Source organism: Erinaceus europaeus, chromosome 1 (assembly GCF_950295315.1).
Source record: "Erinaceus europaeus chromosome 1, mEriEur2.1, whole genome shotgun sequence".
NCBI classification, from domain to species: Eukaryota; Metazoa; Chordata; class Mammalia; order Eulipotyphla; family Erinaceidae; genus Erinaceus; species Erinaceus europaeus.
The window spans coordinates 35880828-35906478 of record NC_080162.1 but is presented as its reverse complement, the minus strand read 5'-3'; the positions used below and the strand labels follow the sequence as shown (position 1 = coordinate 35906478).

At 44.6% G+C, this 25651-nt stretch overlaps 1 protein-coding gene across 6 annotated transcripts in view; it reads left to right on the top strand.

Moving 5' to 3' along the window:
- PHACTR3 (phosphatase and actin regulator 3) overlaps window positions 1–25651 on the top strand; it is a 304918-nt gene that overhangs the window by 173088 nt on the left and 106179 nt on the right. For all 6 annotated transcript variants that reach the window (XR_009547169.1, XR_009547208.1, XM_060180936.1 and 3 more), the window contains exons 2-3: window positions 14243–14404; window positions 18694–18771. Coding sequence is in view for 4 of the 6 variants with exons in the window: in XM_060180936.1 (XP_060036919.1) it covers window positions 14243–14404; window positions 18694–18771 (240 nt within the window). In the remaining 2 variants the exon portion in view is untranslated. The remainder of the gene's footprint in view (window positions 1–14242; window positions 14405–18693; window positions 18772–25651) is intronic.

The window sequence follows — 25651 nt, the reverse complement described above, 5'->3', positions numbered from 1 at the left end:
AAAAGTATATAGTGTTTGGTTGGTTATATAAGCCAGCCAATATGTTGCATATATCTTAAGTATTTTCTTGCCGGGCTAGCTTTGCAGGCGGGAGACAGACGACCAAGGACTCATGGCTGAGCTGGGAAACAGTGAAATACAATGCTGGCTTTATTCATCTGCATTTATACTCTCTAGGAAGGAAGTGGTAGGGTGTAAAAATAGGGTGTGACTAGGAGAGAGGGCAGGGCGAAAGGAGAGTATGAACCAGCAGGGATTAAACCAGTGCCCTGCAGGCAGGGTGGGTCTCAGGTAAAACAGTGATTATGTAAATAGACCACAGTGTTAAGCAGGGGAGCTGGTGTACTGCCCAACATCTCCCCCTTTCTTTTTAACTAATGGCCATAGTATCAGGAGTGTGGGGTGAATAGAAACCTATATCATGCAGGTGTTTTCAAAAGAACTGACACAAGACATGGAGGAACAAGTAGGAGAACAGCAAGAATCAGCCAAGGGGAGATCTGAGGGGGCGTTTCCTGCTTCAAAGGGCAGGGCCTATCAGGCGAAAGGGCATTTCCTGCCTCTGTGGGCATTATCTTGCCTCTGGGAGCGTTTCATGCCTCAAAGGGCGTTTCCTGCCTCAGTTCAGCATATATGATGCCATGCATGAAGACTTGTATTCAGGCCTACAGTCCCCACTTACAGGGGTGAAGCTTCACAAGTGGTGGAGCAGTGCTGCTGATGTCTCTCTTCTCTGTCTCTCTCCATCTCTGACTTTCTGTCAAAAAATAATAATAAGACTGGGGAGATAATATGATGGCAAAATGGTTAAACAAAAAGTTTTTTTAATCTTGAGGCACTGTGGTCCCAGGTTCAGTACCCAGCATCACTATATATCAGAGTTGACCAGTGCTTTGGTTTAAAAACAAAAAAGCCACTGGGGACAATGGAGTTGTGTAGACAACAACATCAATGATAACCTAGGTGAAGAAAAAAATATATGGCTGTTTGAATTGTCAGTTTTATTGAGATCATTGTAGATAATGTGTGCAGTTCAAATCTATGGTACGAAAAAAATTGAAGAGGAGGAGACTGCAGGTACTGGTTTGTGGAGGAGCTCCAGCAGGAACTTAACCCTAGTCAGTCAGTCCACCTGCCTGAACCATCTGTCAGGGTGACCCCTCTGTGCATCTCTCTGGAAGTGGGAGAAAGCACTAGAACATGATGGAGAGCACACAACTCACATTTTGATATGACCTCTATTGATGGTATAAAGTCTGTCTCCTCTTCCTCCTGAGTTCCAATCATTTTTCTAGCCTGTTTATATGTAATTATAGGATGAGGTCTGGTTTTCAGTTGTATTATATTGATCTATATGAAAACTGACATTAGTGTGGGTCACAGCCAAATACTGACATTTTCAAATGGCTTAAGCTAAAACAACCAATTAAACCTTGAGGAAAATATACATTAGCATTGTGCATGTCTTTGTATTTGCAAAAGGACGTGGACACATTTCAGTGGTATTTCTGTTTATGTTGAGCACCCGCTCATGGGCATTTTGGGGTGGCTTACTGCAGAGCTTCCTGTTGTCACCAGAAGCCTTTTCACCTTCCCCCTGTGGCCAGAATCATATGAGAGCCTCTCGTTTGGATAGAGCCCATCAGGTGCAGTGAAAATTTAAAGTGTCAAAGTATACAGTTGCATGAGGGATTTTTAAAATAAATTAGTTTGTAGCCCCTGGAAACACTGAATTAAAAGCAATTAATAATGGGTCTTCTCTTGGGACTGTCAGCTCACAGGCAACCACAGAGGAAAAATTTACTTTCTCTAGTTTATGGTTGATCTTGTAAGGGAATTTCCTGCCTTTTATTATTTTTTCTTCTCCTAGTGTATTTCTAGTTTGCCAGATTCTGTTAGGTTTTTGCTAGTGAGGTTTTAGCTATAAGAATGCAGCAATAGCCCACCTCCCCCTATCTCCAAGAAATGATTGAGTCAAACTGAGCTTCAGTTTGGGGAAAATGAGTCTGATTAGTGGAAGCATGTGCTTTAGTGACCAGTTTCCCTGTTGAGTTTCATCCTGGGTGTGATCAATGTTAATGTTCTCACAGGCCACAGTTGAGGCTGCTGGAGAGATCTGGAGAGGCCATAGATTGAGGTCTGATGTCCAGGGCAAGGGGGCCAGCACGAGGGCCTGGAGTCAGGCTCTGAAGTTCAAGATTCTCTACAACTTTTCAGATAAGATTTTAAATACCTTGAAAGCAGGGCTCTGTGCTCCTATTGATCAGAGTTTCTGCAACACTGTTCCCTGGTTCCCTGGGAGGCATGAGATCATCACATGATGATCTCAGAGAACAGGTACCATCATATGCTGAGTGGTCTTCAAAAATGAAGGAGAACTATCCCCTGCTTACCTGTGCAGGCACCATGTGAAGACCAATGCAGCAGTTTCTAATGAGATAGACAGCCAGAAGGAGCACATTCATAACCATGAAGACCATAGCTGTAAAACATTTTGGTTCTCATGTCAAAGCCCCACTTTACACCTGGAGCCTGGTCTGTACACAGTCTCTGCTTCTTTGCTCTGAGGGCACAGCTCTGTGGTTTTGTTTCTGTACATTTCTTCCCGGATCTTTGAAAAGGATTGTGTTTATAACTGCCTTGAAAATTTGACTCAAGAGACTATTTCTCTTAAAAGTGTTTAACCAAGTGAAGAAGAATCTGATTTTTTAAAAATTCATATTCAGTGCTTTGCTTTGAGAAAGGAATCTCCATTCTCTCAAAAATGAAGGACTCAGTCATAGTGTTGGCTTTTTGCAATGCCTCAGAAAACTGTGTTTTTTGCCCAGAACCTCTATATATCTTCACTTCCAGAAACTACCTCCACTTAGGGCTGACTTTATGGTTTAATCACTAGCTTCATGACTTGACAGACTTTCCTTGCATATGTATGTTTTTTAAATTGGCTTTAACTGAAGAAATAGATGTACCTGGGGCTGGAGCTGTGGCACATCCTGGTTGAATGCACATGTTACAGTGCACAAGGACTCAGGTTCGAGCATCAGATCCCCCCACCTGCAGGGGAAAAGCCTTACAAGTGGTGAAGCAGCGTTGCAGGTGTCTCTCTGTCTCTCTCCCTCTCTATCTCCCCCTCCCCCCTCAATTTCTGACAGTCTCTATCCAATAAGTAAATAAAGATAATAAAGAATTTAAAAAAGAAATAGATGTAACTTAAATATATTATTATCATTATTATTATTGACTTAATGGTGTTTTATGAAATGATAAAAATCCAGGGTTGTAATATCTCCCCCATATCTGGTATAACTCACCACACCTTCGACCAAAAGTCCTGTGACATTACTTCCCCCTGCATAGTTCTCAGAAATTCTGAGAGACAGTTACCTTTTTGTTTTTGTCATTTTTGTTCAAGTTCATTCACATTAGCTATCTATGTTCCACATATGAGAGAAACAGTGTGATAATTGTCCTTCACCACCCTCTACTTATTTCACTAAGCAGAACAAATGTAATACAGTCTGAAATAAAATTTTAAAATAGGGCCTAGCAGTGGTGCAGCCAGTAGAGTGAACTCATTACCATGAGCAAGGACCTCAGTTCAAAGAATAAATGGGTACCAAAAATAAAAAGGACAAAAATAAATATAAATAATAGTCAACCCTTATCTGTGACCTTGGGAGAACTAATGTAGTTTCCAATTAAGGGAATACAATTAAGAGGATACAACACTCTGGTCGTGGGAAAGGTGAGAATACCCCTGTTGTCTTAAAATCTTGTAAATCAATATTAAATCACTAAAAATAAGTAAGAAAAAATTGTACTTAAAGGTACAGGCCACCAGTAAGTGTGCGTGGAGGGTGAGGTTGTACAGAATGAGAAAGAGTTTATCAGGGGGAATGTATTGCCTCTGTAGGGACTGGCAAGGAGGCAGTCTCAGAAAGAGCTTTATGGGCAAGAAGCAGAAAGAACACCAATATAGGAGGTCTGAGGAGGCATGAGAAAAGCTTAGGAAAGAGAAGCTAAGAGTCAGAGGTCACATTTGTATTTTGCATTGCATCCTGGAAGTTGCTCTGAAATTAGCCAGGAAAATGATGCCCTGTTTGTGTAAGGGGATGGAGGGGTGGCAATGGAGTAGTGAATGCCAGGAAAGCAGGTTGTGTGTGTGAGAGAGATTCTAGCCTGGCCTGATCTGAGATCAGAGGTAAAGTGAATGTGAGGGCTTGAGGGTAGGAGTCAGAAAATTTCCCCTTTTCCTGCTTGACCCAAAGCCACACTCATGAACAATGGGCAATGTACCTCATTCAAATAGAGAGATGGGGAGATGGAGAAGAGAGACACTAGAACTTCCTCCTATGTGGTGCCAGGCTTCAGACTAGGGCTGCATGCATGGCAAGACACAAGCCCTACCTGGACAGCTATTTTGTGGGCCCCTCTCCCTCTTTCTTCTTGGAGTGTTCAGCAGTACTTTAAATATTTACATATGTATGTATATGTATAGAGAGGCAGAATCTGATAATTTTGTTAACCAGTATTAAGTCATTAATAAATTACAAAGCAAATAAAAGTAAAAGTACTTGCTAGAAAGAGATAGGCAGAGAGAGATTGAGAGAGAGAGACATCACAGTACTGAAGCTTCCTTCAATATGCTAAGGGCCAAACTCGAACTTGAGTCATGCACTTGGCAAAGCACTGCACTATCCACGTGAGCTACTTCACTGGCCCTCACTTTAGTAATTTTGTTTGTTTGTTTATTTATTTATCTATTTAGTGGTGACTGGACATCTAACATCTACAGTTCTGCTACCCCTTGGATGGCTTTTTCATTGTTTTTATTTCAAAGAAAGAGAAAGATTAGCAGAGGAGACCCACCATAGCTATCACCACTCCACCATCTGTGGGGAGTACCTGGGTGCCCTGGCATCTTTGTAGTGCTGGAGCTTGAACCCAGACCTTTGAACATGGTAAGGCTAGTGCTATACTGAGTGCACTTTCTCTTAGTCCTACTACCAGTTTTTGTAAATAAAAATTTATAAGATATAGTCATGACCGTTAATTTATATACCATAGATTTGAGTCTTTGCCACAGAGTTTGTATGGCCTACAAAGACTAAGATCCTTACTCTGTCCCTTTTGGGCAAGCAGACTCTTGCCCTTGCCCAAACTAAGGAAATGAGTGTGGGACACATTTTCAAATTACAAATCTGTTTTCTCCAAATCTTTCCAACATTCTAAATATATTTATTTCCTCAGGAAAATGTTAAAGTATGCATATTTTTAAAATTGACATTTGTTTTTCTTTAAACTTTGACATTTATAAATAATAGTAATTACAAAAATTCATCTAACACTTTAGGTTTAGAAACTCAGGGTTGGCACTTTGACTTTGGAGGTGCTAGGCAGTGTCATTTGTCCAGATGTGACAAAGCTGAGGTCTCCTGTTGCTTTGGCTAGTTATTATTTTTGAAACAGCCATCTTCTTCCTGTCTAGAACATACAATCTTTAGAAGAATTTCCCTAAAAGTAGTTGTTTGTCTTTGCAAAATCTTTGGATTTATTGTAAAAGCATTTTTATACTCTGGTCATGTGCACATACAGGGCTATCCTACTAAGTCCAAAGACAAAAATGAACAGTGACAATGAGGAAAGAAAAGTTTATTTTCCTGGTTCTGCCTTTCCCTCTAGCCCTATCATCTTCATGTTGTAATTCCTGATTCCAGAATCCATGTAGCATTCTAAGACCAACTTGATTTACAGATTGGAAATGATTTCTCTTAGAGGACTGGCCATATGTCTGGCAGGCACCATGGCCATTGGCAGAATTATGGGGTTGATATGAAGCAGATGTACTTTCTAGTTAGATGTGCTGGTTTTTCCACAATAAATAGGGTGAAAAAAAGAAACCACTTTAATAGTGTCTTGATTTTTCCATTGGTGTCAAAAGTATAAGTGGCACACCTCTATCTTAATTTCAGCATCATTGCTGTGTATATGTGTGTGTGGGGGAGTGTCTCAAATGGTTGATGCTTATAGACTGGAGAAATTTTGAGCTCTAAACTCCGTAAAAACAGAAAGGATTTTATTATCTTTGGAGTCCATATAATGGGGAAGAGACTTCTATATGCCAAAAAAAAATTGTAATTAACACTACTTAGCAGGCATGCATTCAAATTGCTTAACCTCAGGTTTATTGCTCAAACTCCATTTGACAGCTTTTGTGTGGTTCTTGCTGTCTGGGCTGCAAGGTGTAAATAGGGATTGTCTGATCCATCTGTTAAGGAAAACAGCTGACTGGGCTTGGTGACTGCAGAACTTCTCTGCTCTGATAATATGTGATGGAACCCTTTAGAGAAGGCTTTTTGCAAAGGCAGTGTTTTCTCAACTGCCTCCATCTCCATTTATAAGGGTCCATGGGACATGGATCATATCCAGATGATGGGACTTGAAATCAAAGCCCAGCCTCCAACACCTGATGCCACTTCATGGACCAGTACCCTATCCTAAACATCCACTTCTTCAAGGTTAAGCACAACTGAAACATAGTTCTGCCTTTTGGGGGTGGCCTATGGGAACACACAAGACTCTGGTGGCCTCCTGTTGGCCATTCAGAACTGTTTTCCTGCAATTACACATTCCACACTGATCCTTGATATTTGGGCTTCAGTGGGGACCCGTTCCTCATTCTGCAGCTTAGTGAGACTCTTGTGTTTTCTTGTCATGTCTGTCTTGGCACCTGAACTCAAGAACAAGGACAGTAAGGAGAAGCTGGTGTACTCTGGGTTGCTTAGCTGGCTAGCAGAGAAGTGATTTCCCAGCAGGAGACCTGGAGGTCACTAAGAAATTTCCAGCAATGGAGGCACAAAAGTGACTATAGGTCATTGCTAATTAACCATTGACCTACAGGTTTTTTTTTTAATTTAACTAGTTTATAACTTATATTTTAAAAATTTTAGGAAAGAGCAGGTCATTGTTCTGTCACTTATGATGCCCCTTATTTTCTTCTTTTTAAAGATTTGTTTACTAAATAGGAGGCAGAGATAGAGATAAAGAGACAGGGGGATAGAAAAAGAGAGAGAGAGAGAAAATGAGAGCATTATTCTGGCATATGCAATGACTGAAATTGAACTTGGGACCTCATGTTTGAGACTCTAATGCTTAATCTACTGTTTCACCTCCTGGGCCACAATTTCTTCTCTTTTATATGGTGGTCAAGTTTAAACCCAGGACCTCATACACATTCAAGTTAGAAGCTATCTAAGCCACCCCCCCAAACCATTGGCCTATATTTTATTTCACTTACATGATCCATCTGTCATTCTCAATTTCATCCACTTTCACTATCATTCATTTTAGACCATATGCCTAATGCTGAGATCCCTGTTTCCTCTTAACTGGAAGGCAATAGTTTTCCCATTGCAGAGGTTATAGCAGATCACAGTTGTGATGGACATGAAAGCAGAGCTATAGGAGAAAGCCTGCAGAATTTCTAGGAATAGAGCCATGAGCCTTTGATAGTCCTTTTCCCCTAAAAGAAATCTACCCTTTTTCTTGCTTATCTTGATACCCCTGCTCCCCCGAGGATGAATTTCCTTCATCCTTTAAGGAAACTGTGATGAGGCAGTGTCTCTCCATTGGTCTCCCTTGGAAAGTGCTCTGGGATGGCCTGGTTTCTGTTCATTTGATGAGAATATCCAAAATACTCTGCACTTTAGTTGTTACTTAAAAGAAGCTCAAACCAAGAACACTTTTACATCTGGGAGACATAAAATCTATTTAAGCTTTTTGGTTTTTTTTTTGCTTGTTTTGGAGGTTCACTTTCATCCTGGCTAGTCCACTGAAACACCCAGCATTTTCTTGGAATGTGACTGTGAAGCCACTTGTCTTGCACCCTGGAAAATCACCACAGGTCCTTGGACTCTGTACACTTCTCTATGATTTTAGTTTTCATTGCACTAGTGAGTCTCTCAGTCATAGCCCATTTCTCCTCCCAAATTTCACATTTCTGATAATAATGCCATTTCTTCGTGTGTGTGTGTGTGTGTGTGTGTGTGTGTGTGTGTGTGTGTGTGTGTGTGTGTGTCGGGGGGATCTCATAAGGGGCTTTAGGAGCAGATGCCCTGATGTGTTCTTTTTATCCATGTGATCTGGATACATTAGTTCACATCTCTGTGCCTCCATTTTCTTTACTGTAATGTGGGAGATAGAGTGACCTGACTTCAAGGGTCTGGATAGGACTGAAACGAGCTGATTCTACTGTTCAAGACAGAACTGGTAACTGGTAGCCATCAGATGACAAGTCAAACCTCGTTTGTCTTATTTCCTCCATATGTGCTAATACCCACACTGGTTTCTCACCCCTCTTTGATAATGGCTTTGCCTTAGCACTGCTTTTGGCCCCCTACCTCCCTTTCTCTGCTGGCCCCACTATACTTCTCTACCTGTCCCTTCCTATGGGGCCTCCCTGCTTTCAGTTTGCCCCACTATAACCTGCCATGCATCAGTATTCTGTGTGGTCTTTTCCTGATGATGATGATGATGATCTCACACTAAGACCCCCAGTGATTCAATGCCATCCAAGTTCCTATTACCGCCAGACATAGTCCTTCTTGAATGACCCAGTCTCAGCTTCAGTGCTTCATTCCAGAAGTCATGGACTCCAACACCTAAGCTAAGGGCTTCAACCTAAGGGTACTGAGATTTAAACACACAAACTTTAGCTGGCACATAGGCAACGCTGAGGATAACTGCATTTTTCTTTTTGCTTATAAATTCATATAAACCAAGTTCTTCCTACTATAATGATGGTAATAGCTATTAGTTTTGCATCTCTGTGTGTGCACACGTGCACATGCATGCATGCTGGCCATTAGTTGGCACAGTAGAAAGTTGTTATCTCTGTGTGTATCCTAATTTCATATGTGGACGTTAACCGAGGCTCTGAATCTCAGAGACTGGGGTCCCCAGATCTTGTTTCTCTATCATAACCCTCTCCCCTGAATATTATGTACTGCTATGCCTCTGTGGATTTGGATCTTTTATTCTACTCATAGTCATCCTTCAAAACTTAATTCAAATAACCCCTAGCTCCAATCAGGATGAATTGCTTCCTCTACAGTAATTCTTCCTCTTGTTTCTTCCTCTGATGTCATGCACCTTGTTTTTCTCTATAGTCATCAAGTTCATTAGAATAGAGGAAAAGGGAGCCAGGTGGTCTCTTTCTTCTGCTGACAAGCTGCCATGGTGGTTTCTTCTTCCTTTCTTCTTGTCTTCACACACCCCCATCCTCTTCTGCTTATCACTGAGGCTTCATTGTTCCAAACCAACTTATTCAGAGATACAGGAGAAGATACTACAGAACTCAAATTTCCCCCCAGTGTTTCGGGGTCTGGACTCTAACCTAGGTCATGTACATGGAAAAGCAGTCATCTTCCCAAGGGAGCTCTCTTGCAGGCCCTAGTGTTTTGCTTATAGAAGTCGGCCACTATGTAGTACCACATGAATTCTTTTGGACAGGAAAAGAAAGGATTCACCCAAGAAAGGTCACATTCTATTGGAACATATTCCAAGTTATTGTTTGCCTCCCTCCTAGCTGACCATATGTTATTCTTTCCTCGTTCCTTTTCTGCCTCTTAATAGTAGGGGAGCTCCAGGCAGTGGGAGACAGAATGTCAATTGTGTTTACTGCTCTATCTCAAACTCACAGCAGCTCTGGCACATGGTGGGCCTTAGTGATGCTTGAGGAATGAGTTTACAAGTGAGTAAGTGAATGAATGAAATAAGCAGAAGTTTGTTTTCCAACATTGTCATATACAGAGCTGGTGCTTCTCTTCGCTATGAGACCAGCCATGTGACGTGTGGCACCTGATCTGATTCCCCCCCCCACACACACACACACACCAGGAGACAGGGTTTTTTCTCCTTCATGCTATGGGGGAGATGACCTCATGAAGTGGAAGATACTGGAGACAAGTCAGTAGGTAGAAGGTGAGATGGCAGTCAAGCCCAGTATCAATATGGGGTCAGCTGCTCAGTGGTAAGAGATAGCCCTGGCACTGACCAGGTTTGAGACTTCAAATCTCTGATAATAGTGCCATTTCTTCGCGTGTGTATGTGTGTGTGTTTGTGTGTGTGTGTGTATGTGTGTGTGTATGTGTGTGTGTGCTGGAGCTGCACCTTGCACTTCCTCATGCAGATGTGGGAAATGTTTTCACTAATTAACTGCTAATGCCTTACACAGCAGCAGAGGCAGCCTGGAACTTGTCACTGCTAATACTGCTGTGCTATTCAAAGGCTAGAGGGGACCTGCTGAGGTGTATGCACCTCCTGAAACTCTCCCCAAAGAGGAATGGAGGCTTCTCACAACCCCATGGGAAGGCTCTGAGAGTGTTTCAGGGAGAGAGAAGCAGGCACTGTGCTTCTTTTCACTCATGATGTGCATTCACAGGTCCCTGTACACCCTAAGTAAGTGTACCCCCATGGAGGTGTACTCTCCATGGAGAGTACATATATGCCTCTTCATTCAGGTGGAACCCATGTAGGTGTGTCAGCCCACACTCATCCCTCTGTACAAGTGGTGTCCAGGAGGACTGTCACCCACACTCTTGCTCATTTGGACTCCCATACACACAGCAACATGCTTGTTCTATGTTCTTGGGCACCTGAGGAACAATTCGTTCACAGATGACACAGCTATCCCCTGAACTTTCTGGATTTGGAGTGAAAATCACAGCAGCTATAGAATAAAAAAGGCATGAGAAGGAGGATGGAATCAACACAGTAGCTGTCAGCATTAGTGACAGAGCAGCCCCAGACAGGTCCCAGCATCTGCATCCCTAGCAGCTCCCCCCAGTGGTTCCTGTGACTTACCCCACATGGGAATGTACCATCATGCATCTTGGGTGGTGGCATGGGAGCCTGGACCAGAGTCAGTGATATAGGTGACAAATGCAATGAGATTTTGGTTTGATTTGTAGTTTATTCCAAGTGCTCTGTGCCCTGGATGTGAGGAAGCCCAGAGTCCCATGTGTGACCTCCTTGGGCACCTTGCTTGGTGTCTCTTGTGGGCACTGGCCTACCCCCTGGATGGATGCTGCCCAGCCTTCTCCTTTCCCTAGACTTCTCAGGGGCTCCTTTTATCATGTTGATGTTTGTCTCTCTGTAACTAACAATCTACACAGGAAAAAAACAAAGTTGTGGCATATTCCTCTGTGTCTAAGCTCACCTTTAAGAACTTCTGCTCTATCTCCAGAGGAGCCCAGAGGCTTGGGGAGACCCGCCAAGTGTTTTTCCAAGGTGCTAACACTGCCTCCTGCATGAGGCTTTCCTTGGGCCACAAGTACAGTACGGGCAGTTCTGCTTCCATCTGGTGCCTGTGGGCGGAGGAAGGAAAGGAGCGGATAATAACCCAGAATAAATTTCCTCTGGGACAAGAAGGACCTGCTTGCTCCTTACAACCTGGTGTTTGAAGATGGGAGATGGTGACAAGAGGGAACTGGGATGGAATGCTCTGGCTTCCTTGGTTCCATCCGTCATATCTCACCTGCTTCTCCTGGCCATTCTGGGCACCAGGCATTGAGGTGACGGCTGCAAGCAATGCACAGCATCACTGATTTCAGGGCCTTGATCTTCAGGGGCCTTTGAGCTTGCAAGGTGAAATTATCAAAGAGGACTAGCAAAATAGCTCACCTTGATAGTATGCTACTTTGCCAGCATGACCCAGGTTTGAGCCCAGCCCCCACAGCATTGAAGGAAACTTCAGTGCTCTGGTGTATGTGTCTTTTTCTTTCTCTCTGACCTCTCTCCCCCTTCATCCCCCTTCTCCTTCTCCCTCTCTACCATTGGTTCTCTATTTTAAACTAACAAACAGTTCTGGACTCACCTGCAGTAAAGTAAATGCATGGATCACTGTGGACCTAGCCTTTATACACAACAAATAAGAGAAAGAGGGGAGGGTTAGAGAGAAAAGGGACAGGGGCTTACGGATGGCCTGGTTTCTGCTTCTTGTATCCCAGCCACTTGTTTCTGGAATGATAAATGTATTTGTAAGCCCAGAAGCAGCTTAGAGCAAGAAGGGGTCTCTGTAGTTAGGCATCCAAAATTGTTTCTCTGTGAGATGGCCACAAAGACAGCCTCCACCTCAGAGCTTCACTGTTCAGGTAAGAACGAGGGGACACCCAGTTTGCCTGACCGAGAGCCTATGGTAACTGCCTTTCTTCCCATAATGTCTATCATATAGTTACATGAATTAGTGTCATGAAACATCTACTAGAAGCCAGCCCTGTAGTGCAGTCTGCAGAGTGGCCAGTGAGTCTAGAAAGGGAGATGGTCTATTCACATGATTGTCACTGTCAGTAAACTGTGTGCTATGTTTATCAATGTTTCCAACTTCTCACTGAGTCTTTATCTCAACTTTGGGCATTAGGAATGACCGTGGTGGGGGCCGGTTGGTGGTGCACCTGGTTGAGTGCACATGTTACAGTGCACAAGGACCCGGGTTCAAGCCCCCGGTCCCCACCTGCAGGGGGAAAGCTTTGCAAGTGGTGAAGCAGGTCAGCAGGTGTCTCTCTGTCTCTCTCCCTCTCTATCTCCCCTACTCCTCTCAATTTCTGGCTGTCTCAATCCAATAAATAAATGAAGAAAAAAAATTGAAAAATAAGAAAAAGACAAAAACAAAAGGAATGACTGTGGTCTGCTGTTTATTGATGGTAAAATTGAGATCTAATGGCCCTGGGCTTTGACAGATGGTCCTATAGGCTTTTCTAGAGCCTCTGGGGGCTCACATGAAGTTGACTCACCCCCTGTCATGGGCAGCAACTGGGCAAGTTACTTCTGGTGTGAGGGTGACTGTGACTGTGTGTGTGCCTCCATGTTCTGGCTCATGTCAGGGTTCAAATGCCTGCAGCATGGCTGGAGCTGTTGCCCAAGCTGCTAACCACTCTCCCACCCTATAATACTGGGAAGCAGCCACTCAGGTCCTTGTCACTCTGGAGGTTACGTTCTTACCTGTACTGGAGTGGGGGGCTGGGGAGGATAGGGCTGGGAGCAAATAGGGCATTTGTCTCACCCTTCCTCCTGATGGCTGTGGAATATGGTCTAAACTGTGCCACTGATGGGCCCCAGTATGAGCTGGTGGGAGGTCTCAGTCTTCTCTCACAGGCTTCTCATCCCCTTTGTGTTAGTTACATTTTGTTTTTTATCCTAACTTATCCCTATATCAAGCACTGCAGAACAGCCTGCCAGGAAACCCATGTCTCTCACTCTCCTGGGTCCCTCGACAGCCTTTGTTCCCTGTTTCTTCGGGTCACAGATGATCTCTTGCACACTCTGCATGTATGCTTACTCATTGCAGCCCTGCTGTGTGCTGCCATTGTGCTCCAGGTTTGTATGCTGAATCTGACTTGGTGATTGACCTCAGGAGGGAGAGGGAGGCATCCCCTCTGCACACAGATCAGCCTGGTTCCCTCGGAGTGTGCACAGGGTGTGAGGGGGGAGGATGAAGATGGAGCTTGTGCCCTGTCAAAGGCACATGGGTTGCTACCCTGGCTCTGAGCTGACTGGTGGCAGTGCCCCTAGCTTGCTCAGTCTCCCATCTGTCTGCATCTCACAGAGTGCACATAAATGGCCTAAATCTCTGTCGGGAAGAGGAGCTATTTCCTCAGTTCATTCTGGTCTTAGTGCTCTATGGTTTGTCCTGAGAGGCATAACTGTCTCTGTTCTGGGGTTGAGGCAGATAGCTGACAGCTAAGCAGGAGCGGGCATGGCCAGGGACCATCACAGTATCTCTTTGTCAGCAAAGGGAGTCCAGGATCCAAGGCATGGCTGACCCCCAGGACAGAAGAAGGTAGGGACTTCTGGAAGAGTCAGATTTAACTGAATGGCTGAAGATGGCAGGCAAGGATCAGTGGAGAGGGCATAAAATAAGTAAGGGTTCTGGGGTGAGGAATGTTCCCAGGGCACTTTTCAAATTGCTGTTGGGGAGGAGAGTGTGCAAGGATTTCCAGTAATTAGGCTGGGAAAGGCCCTATAGGAGGGTAGTCGAGCCCAGAGACAATGGTAGAGCTGGCTGGTGCTGCTTGGAAGACACCCTAGTCAGAGTGAGCCCCAGGCATCAAAGGATTGCCGTGAAAACACACACGCACACACACATGCACACACGCACATGCATACACCTTACCTCCCAGCCCCATCCAGGATGTCAGGTGGGCCTGGTGCTCACTTGAGACTTCTTGTGTTTTTCATTTTACAGATGAGATGGACCAAACTCCCCCGGTGCGTCCGGATTATCTGGTCTCAGGGATCCGCACTCCTCCCGTGAGGCGGAACAGCAAACTGGCCACTCTGGGCAGGATCTTCAAACCCTGGAAATGGAGGAAAAAGAAAAGTGAGAAGTTGAAGCAGACAACTTCTGGTGAGCATCTGGGACAGGGGAAGGTTGGTCTGGGTGTCATTGCTAACATGTTTTCCTGTGTCTGACATCTTCCCAACTCCTTCTGGAGTTGAGTTCTCTGCTCAGTGGCCTCTGCTGGCCAGGAGCCCTCCCATTCCTGGGGTCACACCACTCCTCTCATGTTTCTAGATCCTTCCTGCCTGACAGGGCAAGGTCTCAGTAAAACGTGTGTAACACACACCCCATTCAGACCCCAGGACCTGGACCCTACTTAGACTCAGGTTTAGTTGGCCTGATTACAACCTGGGTCCATCTATCATAGGGAACCCTCTAAATTGATTGGGAATGTCAAGGGTCCCACTTTAGCCTAGACATGCTAAGCTGTCTCATCTCACTGAAGACAGAGCCAGATGCTCCTATTCTGAAGTGCTTCCTGAGTCCTTTTGCCCCCATACCATCCCAAAGGATCTGGAAGCTTCCCTCATTTGCCTTCTGTAGCATGTCCTGTTCCATGAGAAGCTGGCTATCTTGAAATCCATGTAGGGAATAAACACCACAGGAATGGACTACACAGGGTACATGTGATGACCATTATACAGCAGCCACAAAACTCTTAGTGACAGAACACCTAACAGCTGCATACTTAGAAGCAGCAGACTGCTAGTGTTCAGACCACCTTAGGGACACTTAGGGATGTTTGGGTCTTGGGGCTATGTTGATCCATTGGTCCCTGAGGTTTGACACATGGAACAGGACTCTGTGGTAAAGAAGAAGGAGGTCAGTACCTTGACTGCAAACTCTGTGAAAGAAGCACTTAGCCCAGGGGTCTCACCACTAAGCCTGTCTGGTATAGGAGGGACTTTTCTATGTGGTGGTCCTGGGTCCTAAGACTCCCTTACTGAGTATTCAACTTAGCCTGTTCCTCCAGAGGTCCTAGGAATCACCATTTTCTTCCCAACTTAGACCCCAATGCTCAGAGGGAGAGGATCAGACAGAAAGCCACCAAGGATGCTAAGAGCCTTGGGTGCTTCATTCACCTTTTTATATGTATTACAGAATTAACTTTCATACAAAGTTATTTTTTGGGGGGTGAGAAGTTCCACCCTAGGACATGATATGGATAGTAACAGCCCTTTGAGAAAGGCAGGGAAAATCAGCAGCAGGAGCAGCTCTTGCAAAGACACTGCAGGGGACTGCACACCTTATCATCTGTGAAAAGCAGAGAACTGAGCAAGGAATTCTCTAATTTTCTAAGATATATTTATTTATTTAGAGAGATACCACAACACCACTCCAACATACATGGTGCTAAAATTCAACCCTAGGCCCTCATGCTGGCAAGCCCATTGCTCTTATTTGCCTACTTCAGACGCTCCTCTTGTGAAATTAGAAGATTGAGCTAGCTGCTTTGAGTCAGCTCCTCCATCCCCTCTTCCCTTAGTACTGCCTTGCAGAAAAATGATTTATAAGTTTTCAGGATTCTGTAGGGACTATGCAGACTATTAACGGTCTCAAGGTGAGTACCTTTAGTTCCTGTTACTTCCCTATGAGCAGGTTCACTTAACTATGAGCCCATTATCAAACACTTGGAATCTGGGGCCCAAGAGTGCATTTCATTGATTTCTTCTAAAAAACCTTCTTCTCTCCAGGGATGAGATGTTATTTGTTTGAACATATCAGATCTTTGATTCACAACATAACTGGCTAAAATGTAGGGGAGTACAAACACATTGACCTAAGAAAGAAATGAAATAGACAGTGGTCTGTGCAAACAAGGATTAGATGATATACACCCCATGCTCTTTATGTAAAAGTAAATGGAAAAAAGCCATTAGGAATAGTGGAATCATGCATGTGTGAGGCTCCATCCAGTATGGAAAAATAATTTTTTAAAAGTTCCCTCTTAAAGTCACTGGACCAGAGTCCAGAAGACTGCTCATGCAGTAGGACACAAACTTTATAATGCATGATCTCTTAGATTTGAGACCCCAGCCACCATTTGAGAGCTTCCATGCAAAGGGGAAGCTGACTGAGTAGTGAACGAGTACTGTGTTGTCCAACTTTCTTCTCTCTTTGGCTTTCTTTCTGCTTTTTACCACCTAACTGGAGAAAAGCTAGGATAAGAAACCCCTATCAAAGCCCTAATGATTAGTTAAAAAAAGTTTTATTCCATTAGATCATAGGCCACAGTAGACAAAATCCTGTGTCTAGTCTAGCCTAGAGCTCCCCCACTGCTAGATAGGCAATGCATCTCCCAGTTCTTCAGATCTCCCCCCTCCTCCTGCTCAGTCATGTTTCTTAGATTGGGCAGCCCCCTTTTCACTCACATTTCCCAAAGCTGGAGCTCTAGTTTTCAGTTTTAACCACACTTCTGGTCCCTGGAAATTGAATTTTAGGTTGCAACACAGACTGAAAATACTTTCTCTTTGCCTAAAAATGTCTTCTCCCCCAATGTATTTGAGCTTTTACAATTTCTTCTCAACTCTCATTGTGAACAGGTCAAGGAAGGCCCCTGATGGTCCAGGCCAGCACGGGACTCCAGACCCTGGCCCCCAACACCATGTAGAACTGCTTTATTCCATGTACCTATTTGTAGATAAGTGTCTGTTTCTGCGTAGGTATGGTGGTCCTAGGAAAAAGCCCTGCTAGTCTTGCTCATGGTTATGACCCTGCCTTTAGAACATAGTCACTAGGTTCTCAGTAAATATTTTTAAGTGGATTCATAAGTCCAATAGCTAGTATTTCAGCTTATGAGAGGTGTTTCAGCTGTTTTGTCTGTGCTGTAGCCACATGGAATAGGTCCTTGTATGAGCCAGTAATAACAGCTGATATTTTGTCTTCATCTGTCAAGCAAAAGGTCCCAAGGATCATGTGACTTTACATTTGGAGATTAAGTTCTGCTATATGCAAATCATTTTCTGGACAGATAGAGGAAAGGAGATTGTCAGGCAGAATGAATCCCTGAATCTCCTAGGAGAGAGATGGAAAGATCATACCAGCGGCCTGGACAGTAGTGTAGCGAGTTGAGCTCACATGGCATAAAGTGCTAGGAGCAGCATTAGGATCCCAGTTTGAGCCCCTGGCTCCCCACCTGCAGGGGCGTTGCTTCACAGGTGGTGAAGCAGATCTGCAGGTGTCTGTCTTTCTCTCCCCCTCTCTGTCTTCCCCTCCTCTCTCCATTTCTCTCTGTCCTATCCAATAACAATAGCAATGGCAAAACAGCAGTGACAACAACAACAAGAGTAACAACGAGGACAACAAAATAGGAAAAATGGCTTCCAAGAGCAGTAGATTCATAGTGCAGGCACTGAGCCTCAGCAATAATCCTGGAGGCAATAAATAAATAAATAAATAAATAAATAAATAAATGTTAATGTCATCTAACAAAAAAGAAAAAAATAAAGATCACACAAAGCACGGCTGGAGGAGTGGATTTTATCCTGGGATGTGGAGAGGGGAGGGAAGGACAAGGATAGGCAGGTGAGAGGTGGTGGAAGGAGCTAGAGTCTGGTGAGGCCATTGGATGCAAGGAACAGGTGGTTGTTGATGGAAACGCTGGTTGAATATTGCACAAAATACCAGTCCCTGAACCAACATACAGAGTGGTGGGGATCAGATGGTGGCACCCTGGGTTAGTACGAAGTACGATGATCTGCGAAGGATCCCAGTTCAAGCTTCTGGCTCCCCACTTGCAAGGGGGTCACTTCATATGTGGTGAAGCAGGTGTGCAGGTGTCTGTCTTTCTCTCTCCCTCTCTGTCTTCCCATTCCCTCTCAGTTTATCTCTGTCCTATCCAATAAGACAAAAAATGGCCACCAGGAGCAGTGGGTTTCTAGTGCCAGAACCAAGGCCTAGCAATAACCCTGGAAGCAAAAAAAAAAAAAAGTAGTCAGAGTATTTTGGGGGGACAGAGATGACAGCCATAGGAAAGAACTCAGGACATTTGGGACAGAGAGAGTGACTGACTAATATTTACCTGGGCTGGAGAGTTAAGGAACAAGGTGAAAAGGAGTTGGGGTAGGTAGCAAGTGCTAGTTTAGAGAAGGCTGGCTGACATCTTAGATTTTGCTTTTCAGATAAACCACAGAAGTTACTGCCTTAAAAAAAAATCTATGCAATATACTTCCTTTGGATACACTCTATGTGTATGTATCCAGCAGATCATCTGGTAAGAAAGAGTGAGTCTCTGAATAGACACCCATTCCTGCATTGGTCAGGCCCCAACCCCCTGGCTGCCTGCTGCCTCCTGCCATCCCCTATGAACTGAAGGCCAGGAATTGCCATGACCCACCTATGTTTGTGTTGTGCAGCGCTGGAGAAGAAGATGACTGGCAGGCAGGGCCGGGAAGAGCTCATCAAGAAGGGGCTGCTAGAGATGATCGAGCAGGGTAAGTCATTGTGTGTCCTTGTCCCATTCCCCCTGCCCCCCAACCCCGCCACAACCCTGCCATCCTGGTCAGGGCCCAGAACTACACCTGGGGATGGATGCACAGTGCCATATCCCACAGTGCTCTCCTAGAAGCCTAGTGAAGGGCAGGATGGAAAGCAGAGGAGAGCTGTGTCCATATGGAGTAGCTGGACCCAAAGAAGCCTCCAGGGATACAGAAATTCCTCAGGCTAGGATACTGGGCTTAAACCCAGCAACCTCTAAGAACCCCACAAGTGGGGTTACCTCTTCATCTTCTCTGGGTGCTTCATACTCAACTGGGTGTGGGTTAATCCTCTGGCTAGCTGAGTCCTCTGAGGTGGTGACAATGGCTTTTGGATTTTCATACTTATTTTTTACTCCTTAATTTGGGGATATTTTCCTTTCTGCTCCTACCCACTACTGCTAGAAGTTATGTTTTGGTGCACTATCACCTTCATTCTTTCTCCTTGCTGGGACAGGTCTGGGGATGGGCTGGGGTCACCCACAGTCTGTGAGTGAAAAAAGGAAAAGCCAGGAAGAGACTTCCCCATGTCATGTCAGATGGCAGCATTACTGTTCTAACTTGGCCTGGGGTGCATCTGCCTTTGATGCCTCCTCTTGAAGAAACACCAGCGCCATTGTAGCAAACTAAGTGATAAAATTCTTGAGTTCCCGTAACATCTTTTCCTGAAGGCATGGGGCACAAGACTTGGGCTCTGACAGGGATCCTTCCTGCTTTCTAGTTCACAGACTTTAGAACGGTGAATGGATCATCCAAGACTACTGCTCAGAATGGGGTGAGGGACTCTCTGAGACTAAACTCCAGTGAGAAAGGCCCCCTAAGACTTAGGGAGGGAGTGCTCAGACCACTTGAAAGGCTCTCTGGGCCAAGATCTCACCTCCTGATTGAAGGAACTTGGCCATAAGGAACCAACTCCTTGCAGGTATGTGAATGTGTGGGCATCCACACTGCCTTTTTCAGCTGCAAGATATGACTACTTTCTAGTCTTGTCTAATTACCATGAGGTCAGTACATCAGATTCATCAACTGGCTACTGTAGCCAACTCAGATTCATGTGAATGGAAACTTTAGTGGCATTTCTTTATTAGTTTTTAAAGGTTTAGCTATTTTTTTAGTGATAGAGAACCAGAGCATCACCATGACACACGTGATATCGGTGCTTGAACTCAGGACCTCATAACCTCTGAGGTCACATTAGTGTCATAGTGTCATTTCTCTAGACTCTAAGAATGGCATATTTGACTTGAAAGACGTATGTGAGAATATGCTTATTTAGTACTTATACTTAAATTTGCACCTTCAGGAAAGTTGGGTGTCGAGTCCTGTGGTGTTTACATTTAACAATCTTTTCTGGCTCAGATTGAGGAGTGTCATCACAGAGACAGAAATAATTTTAGTTTGGATGAAAGAAAAATATAAACCCAAACTGGCATTTTGAGTATGCTGTCAACAAACCTAATGGGATCTTAGAAATTAAGCAGTAAAGGAGGAACTTCTAGGAAAATCATAGTTGGGCCTTTCATACACCTTAATCTTTGTAAAGTTTTGTCTTGTGAACTATGAATATAGACTCAGAGAAAAATATCTCACAGCCCAGCAGAATGAATGTGTGACTGTGATGTCAGGTGGAGATGCGGCATTACTGCCTGCTTGCAGATCCACTTTAGAATGAGTTCAGTCTGCCTGTTCTGCGAACGAGAAAACAACTATTGGGGGGCGGGTCATGGGAGGTCACACATTTTCCTTTTTCCTGTGAAGAACAAGCAGCCAGAGGCATTGTGAAAAGGAGTGGCTATAGCCCACTAAAACCTTATTTATGGATACCTAAATTTCGTCTAATTTTTGTGTGTCATGTGCATTTGTTTTTCTTTCTTTAATTTCTTTTTTATTTTAGTTTGTTTATTGCCACCAGGATTATCATTATGAATCGGTGCCTGCATGACAAATGCACAGCTCCCTGAGGCCATCAGCCTCCCCTCCTTTTTTTTTTCTTTTTGATAGAGACAGAGAGAAGTTGTGAGGGAAGGGGGAGAAAGAGATAGAGTGAGAGAGACACCTCCAGTATTATACCTCATTGCTCATGAAACTTCCCCTTACAGGTGGGACTTGAACCTATGTCCTTGTGCAAGGTAATGTATGTATTCTACCAGACACACTACTGCCCAGCCACCTGTGTTTCTCTCCCCCCACTCCCCCAGCTACTTAAAAATGGAAAACTTCTTCTCAGCATGGGCTCTAGAGCAAGCACTAGGCTGGAGTTGGTGCCCAGTGAGTAGTTTGCCATCTACATTAGATCACTTCTCTTCTCTCTCTCTCTCTCTCTCCCTCCCTTCAGGGTTATTGCTGGAGCTCAGTGCCTGCACCATGAATCCACTTCTCCTGGAGGCCATTTCCCCCCCCTTATGTTGCCCTTGTTGTTGTTCACTTCTCTCTTAGTGAGTGTGGACCAGATAGAAGAAAGGTCTAGACCTTCCACCTTCTGCATCCCATAAGGAATTTTGGTCCATACTCCCAGAGGGATAAATAATAGGGAAGTTTCTTTTTTCATTTTTCTTTCTTTTTTAATTTTAATTAAGTTATCTTTATTTATTTATTGGACAGCCAGAAATCAAGAGGATAGGGGCTGATAGAAAGGGAGAGAGACAAGAGAGACACTTACAGCCCTGCTTCACCGCTTGTGAAGCTTTCCCACTGCAAGTAGGAACCAGTGGTTTGAACCAGGGTCCTTGAGTACTGTAATGTGTGCACTTAACCAGCTGTGCCACCACCTGGCCCCAGTAGGGAAGTTTCTAATGGAGGGGATGGGACATAGAATTTTGGTGGTGGGAACTGTATGGAATTGTACCCCTTTTATCTGTTAATCATTATTAAATCACTCATAAAAATTAAAAGAAATAAAGAGGGTCTAGAACCCAGCCTTTTCTTTGACTATAGAAGGTGCTCATTAATTATTTTAATTTACTTTTATTTTTGTTTTGTTTTTCTTAAATATATATATATTTTTTTATTTTAATGAAAGAGAGAAAAACCACTGTTTAGTTCTGGTTTATGAACGCAGCACTTTGGAGCCTCAGGATTAGAAGTCGTTTTGCATAAGCACTATGTCATCTTCCCTACCTAAGTTTTAAGTTTTCTTTTTCTTTCCCTGTCTTTTTTTAAATGTTTTATTTATAAAAAGGTAGCACTGACAAAAACCATAGGATAAGAAGAGCACAACTCCACACAATTCCCACCAACAGAACTCTATATTTCATCCCCTCCCCTGATAGCTTTCCTATTTTTTATCCCTCTGGGAGTATGGACCCAAGGTCATTATGGAGTGCAGAAGGTGGAAGGTCTGGCTTCTGTAATTGCTTCCCCACTGAACATGGGCATGGGCAGGTCCATTCATACTCCCAGCCTATTCTCTTTCTTTCCCTAGTGAGGCAGGGCTCTGGGGATTCAGGGTTCCAGGACACAGTGGTGGGGTCATCTTCCCTGGAAAGTCCGGTTGGCATCATCTTGGAGACAGCCTGTGTCTGGACACAGGGTGACGTTCACCCACTCCAGGAGGTGTTGACACTGTAAGTGGCACTATAAGGGCCACTCTGACCCCATTATCTCTCTCTGTTCTTAATGCCCTGGAGTCTGACAACCTGCAGGGCAGACCATGTTTTCACCCTTAAGAGGCAAAGCCCCGGGAGTTAGACGGTAGCGCAGCAGGTTAGGCACACGTGGTGCAAAGCACAAGGACTGCCATAAGGATCCTGGTTCGAGCCCCTGGCTCCCCACCTGCAGGGGAGTTGCTTCACAGGTGGTGAAGCAGGTCTGCAGGTGTCTATCTTTCTCTCCTTCTCTCTGTCTTCCCCTCCTCTCTCCATTTCTCTCTGTCCTATCTAACAACAACGATATCAATAACAACAATAATAACTACAACAACAATAAAAAGACAACAAGGGCAACAAAAGGGAAAAGTTAAAATCTTTTTTTTTAAAAAAGAGGCAAAGCCCCCTTTACCTGGCTTCTGCATTATATGCTTTGACTGCTCTCATTTGAAACTAGTACTAATAGCAGTCCTCCAGCTCAAGTGTCATTAGTAGGAACAGGAGCTACTGGGATTTCTGATACCAGGTGTGTATGTGTGTGTGTGTTCATTTCTGAGTGGCCCTGCTTTCTTTTATGCTTCACATCCACTTGGCATTTCCTGAAGTCACTGATGGAATATCATATTTTATCTTTGGATAGCTGTTACCCTGGTGCTGTGTTCACTGAACTGAGAGACATGGACTATTTTGTCAGGGGAATTGGGCAGTGACAAATAATCCTGTCTTGTCCTTTGTGGCAGGAATGCTTGGGGGCAGTGTGTACACGTGCTCATGTGTGCATATACTTTCACTGTGTGCTTGCTGGGTGTGAGCATGTGCATTTTCACTGTGTGTATTTGCATGTAAGTTGCACATGTTTGGTGTGTGCATACACTCCATTGTGTGCACATGGGTGCATGTGGCACTTTATTTGATATGGACCCTACTCAGAATGTTTCCCGCTCTTCAGCCTGGGGCAGGGAAGGCACCCCAGGAGAACATGCAGGAGGGAGGGGGTCTGTATAATAAGGAGCAGGGTACCAGCCACCCACAGCTGCCCCCGCCCCAACTGGCGTTTCTTAGCAACTGGTCTATTTTTAGCACTGTAACTTTTCATTGAACAAAATTATGAGCTAGAGCTCCGAGCACAGCCCAGAAAAGCCCTACAAGAGCTACAGTACTGCAAAAGCAGTGGGGGGTTCCAGGACTGTGTGTGGAACTGGCTAAAGACTAGAAACCTCTAGGCTTTCCCAATCCAGTTTTCTGACTTTCCTGATGTTTATGGAGATTTCAGTGCACAGATGAGTGCACCTAAGGTAGCAGTTGTCTCAGTATCCCAGGTGTTGTGAAGTGCAGATGTGATGCTGGCTGTCACCTGTACTTGCTGTCATTATTGGCACAGTTGGTAACTTTCTGTCACCAAAGACCAAAGAGAGAGAGAGGCCAACAAACTTTAGATTAAAGTTTGCTATCAAGTTTGTCCCATGAATACATTTTTCTTGGCTTTTGTGGGGTCTCTTTATAAGTCATGGTATCAAACTGGGACCTACTTTCTTTACCAGAACACTGCTCAACTCTGGCTTATGGTGGAGGGGAGATTAAACCTGGGACCTCAGAGTCTCAGGTATGAAAGTCTGTTGCATAACATTTTTACTATATCCCAACCCAGGACCTCTCTTACATGACCCTTTAACTAAGATTGGTTTTGAAACACGAGTTTTGCAAAATTCAAAGATTGGGGTGGTGGGGATCAGCCAGTGGAGCACACACAAGTTACTATGTTCAAGGTCCTGGTTCAAGCCCCTGGTCTCCACATTCAAGGGGAAAGCTTCAGGAGTGGTAGGACAATGCTGCAAGTGCCTCTTTCTCTTTCCCATTCCCAACTAGGAGAGAGAGAGAGAGAGAGAGAGAGAGAGAGAGAGAGAGAGGAAGAGGGGAAAATGGCCATCAGAAGAAGTGGATTCCTTGCACAGGCACTGAGTCTCAGTGATGACTCTGGTGACAATACAAAACTGCAGTGTGGGCCAAATGGCAGAGAACCCTGAATTTAGGATAATGGCTGTCTGCTTTTGATAGGAAATGGCTGCCTCTCCTGGCTTAGACCCCAGTCTGGATCCCTCAGTCAGATGACATGCTTACATAGATGACACCTTCCAGGCCCCATTTCACCAGACTTCTGGCATGCTTACTGACTGCCCTTCCCCTAAGAGGATAGGATTACAACAGAGGAAATGTAGTTCATGATGATTATAAACCTGGGTCCCTTGGAAGTCCACACTCTGGTTTGGAGACCTGGGCACAGTGAGGACCCTGCTCAGGGAGAACCATCTGTCCTGAGCCTGTTGCCATTGCATGGACACAGACCCAGAAGTCATCCTCATTAAAGCCCTCATCCCCTCGCCAATACCTGCAAGCACGCACACGGTGTTTATTGTGGACCAGGCACCTGTGCAAACCCTGCCTTAATCCTCACTAATGCTGAGAAGAAGCTATCTAGCTTTATAGGTGAGGGAGTTGAATCCCAGAGACAACTGGTGTAAAAGTACAAGAGGTCCTGTATATTCCATCTGGCAGAGAGCTTTGGGAAGTAAAACAGCAATTAGGGCCCTGACTAGGAAAGAAAATTTTCTTCCTCTTCTTCATGTAGTAATGAGAGGCAGTTCTCCCAAGCCAGGCTACCTGCTGCCTCCCAGCTCTGTGGACATTGCTAGTCAAGTTACGACATGCTACCCTCAGGGACCCAGCTGTGGGAATCCAGAGACCATGTGGGCACTCCAAGAACTGTGAGCTGTTTCATAAGGGTTATCCACAGACCTAGTCTTTTAGCTTGGACCTGCCTCCTAGGGCTGGTGGCACCTGAGCCAATTATGGCCCTGAGCTTAGCCTTTTATCTACAGGATAGGACCCTCATAGTCATCAACCTCTGAAGCTTAAGGAGGGAAATTCCAGGCCTCCCTCGCACTCTATGAGGAGCCTGATGTTACTTTTTCTGGGAAGGTTCCCTGTCTAGACCTCTGAACTCTGTGTTCCAGGCCTCCTCGATCCTTGACTGCCCCCATTCCTGGGTACACAATGCCAAGTGTGGTCATCTGCATGACAGCATGTATCTCCCCAGGGACAAGAATTGCTTGTTGTTCCTGCCTTCCAAGCTTGGCATGGTGGGTTCTAGGGGTAAAGGTGTGCAATAGGAACTGCTGGTAGAATGATGGCTGCAGAGTTGAATTGGTACCTTGTAGTCTCATTATGTTCCATTACAAATAGCTCGGCACTTCAGG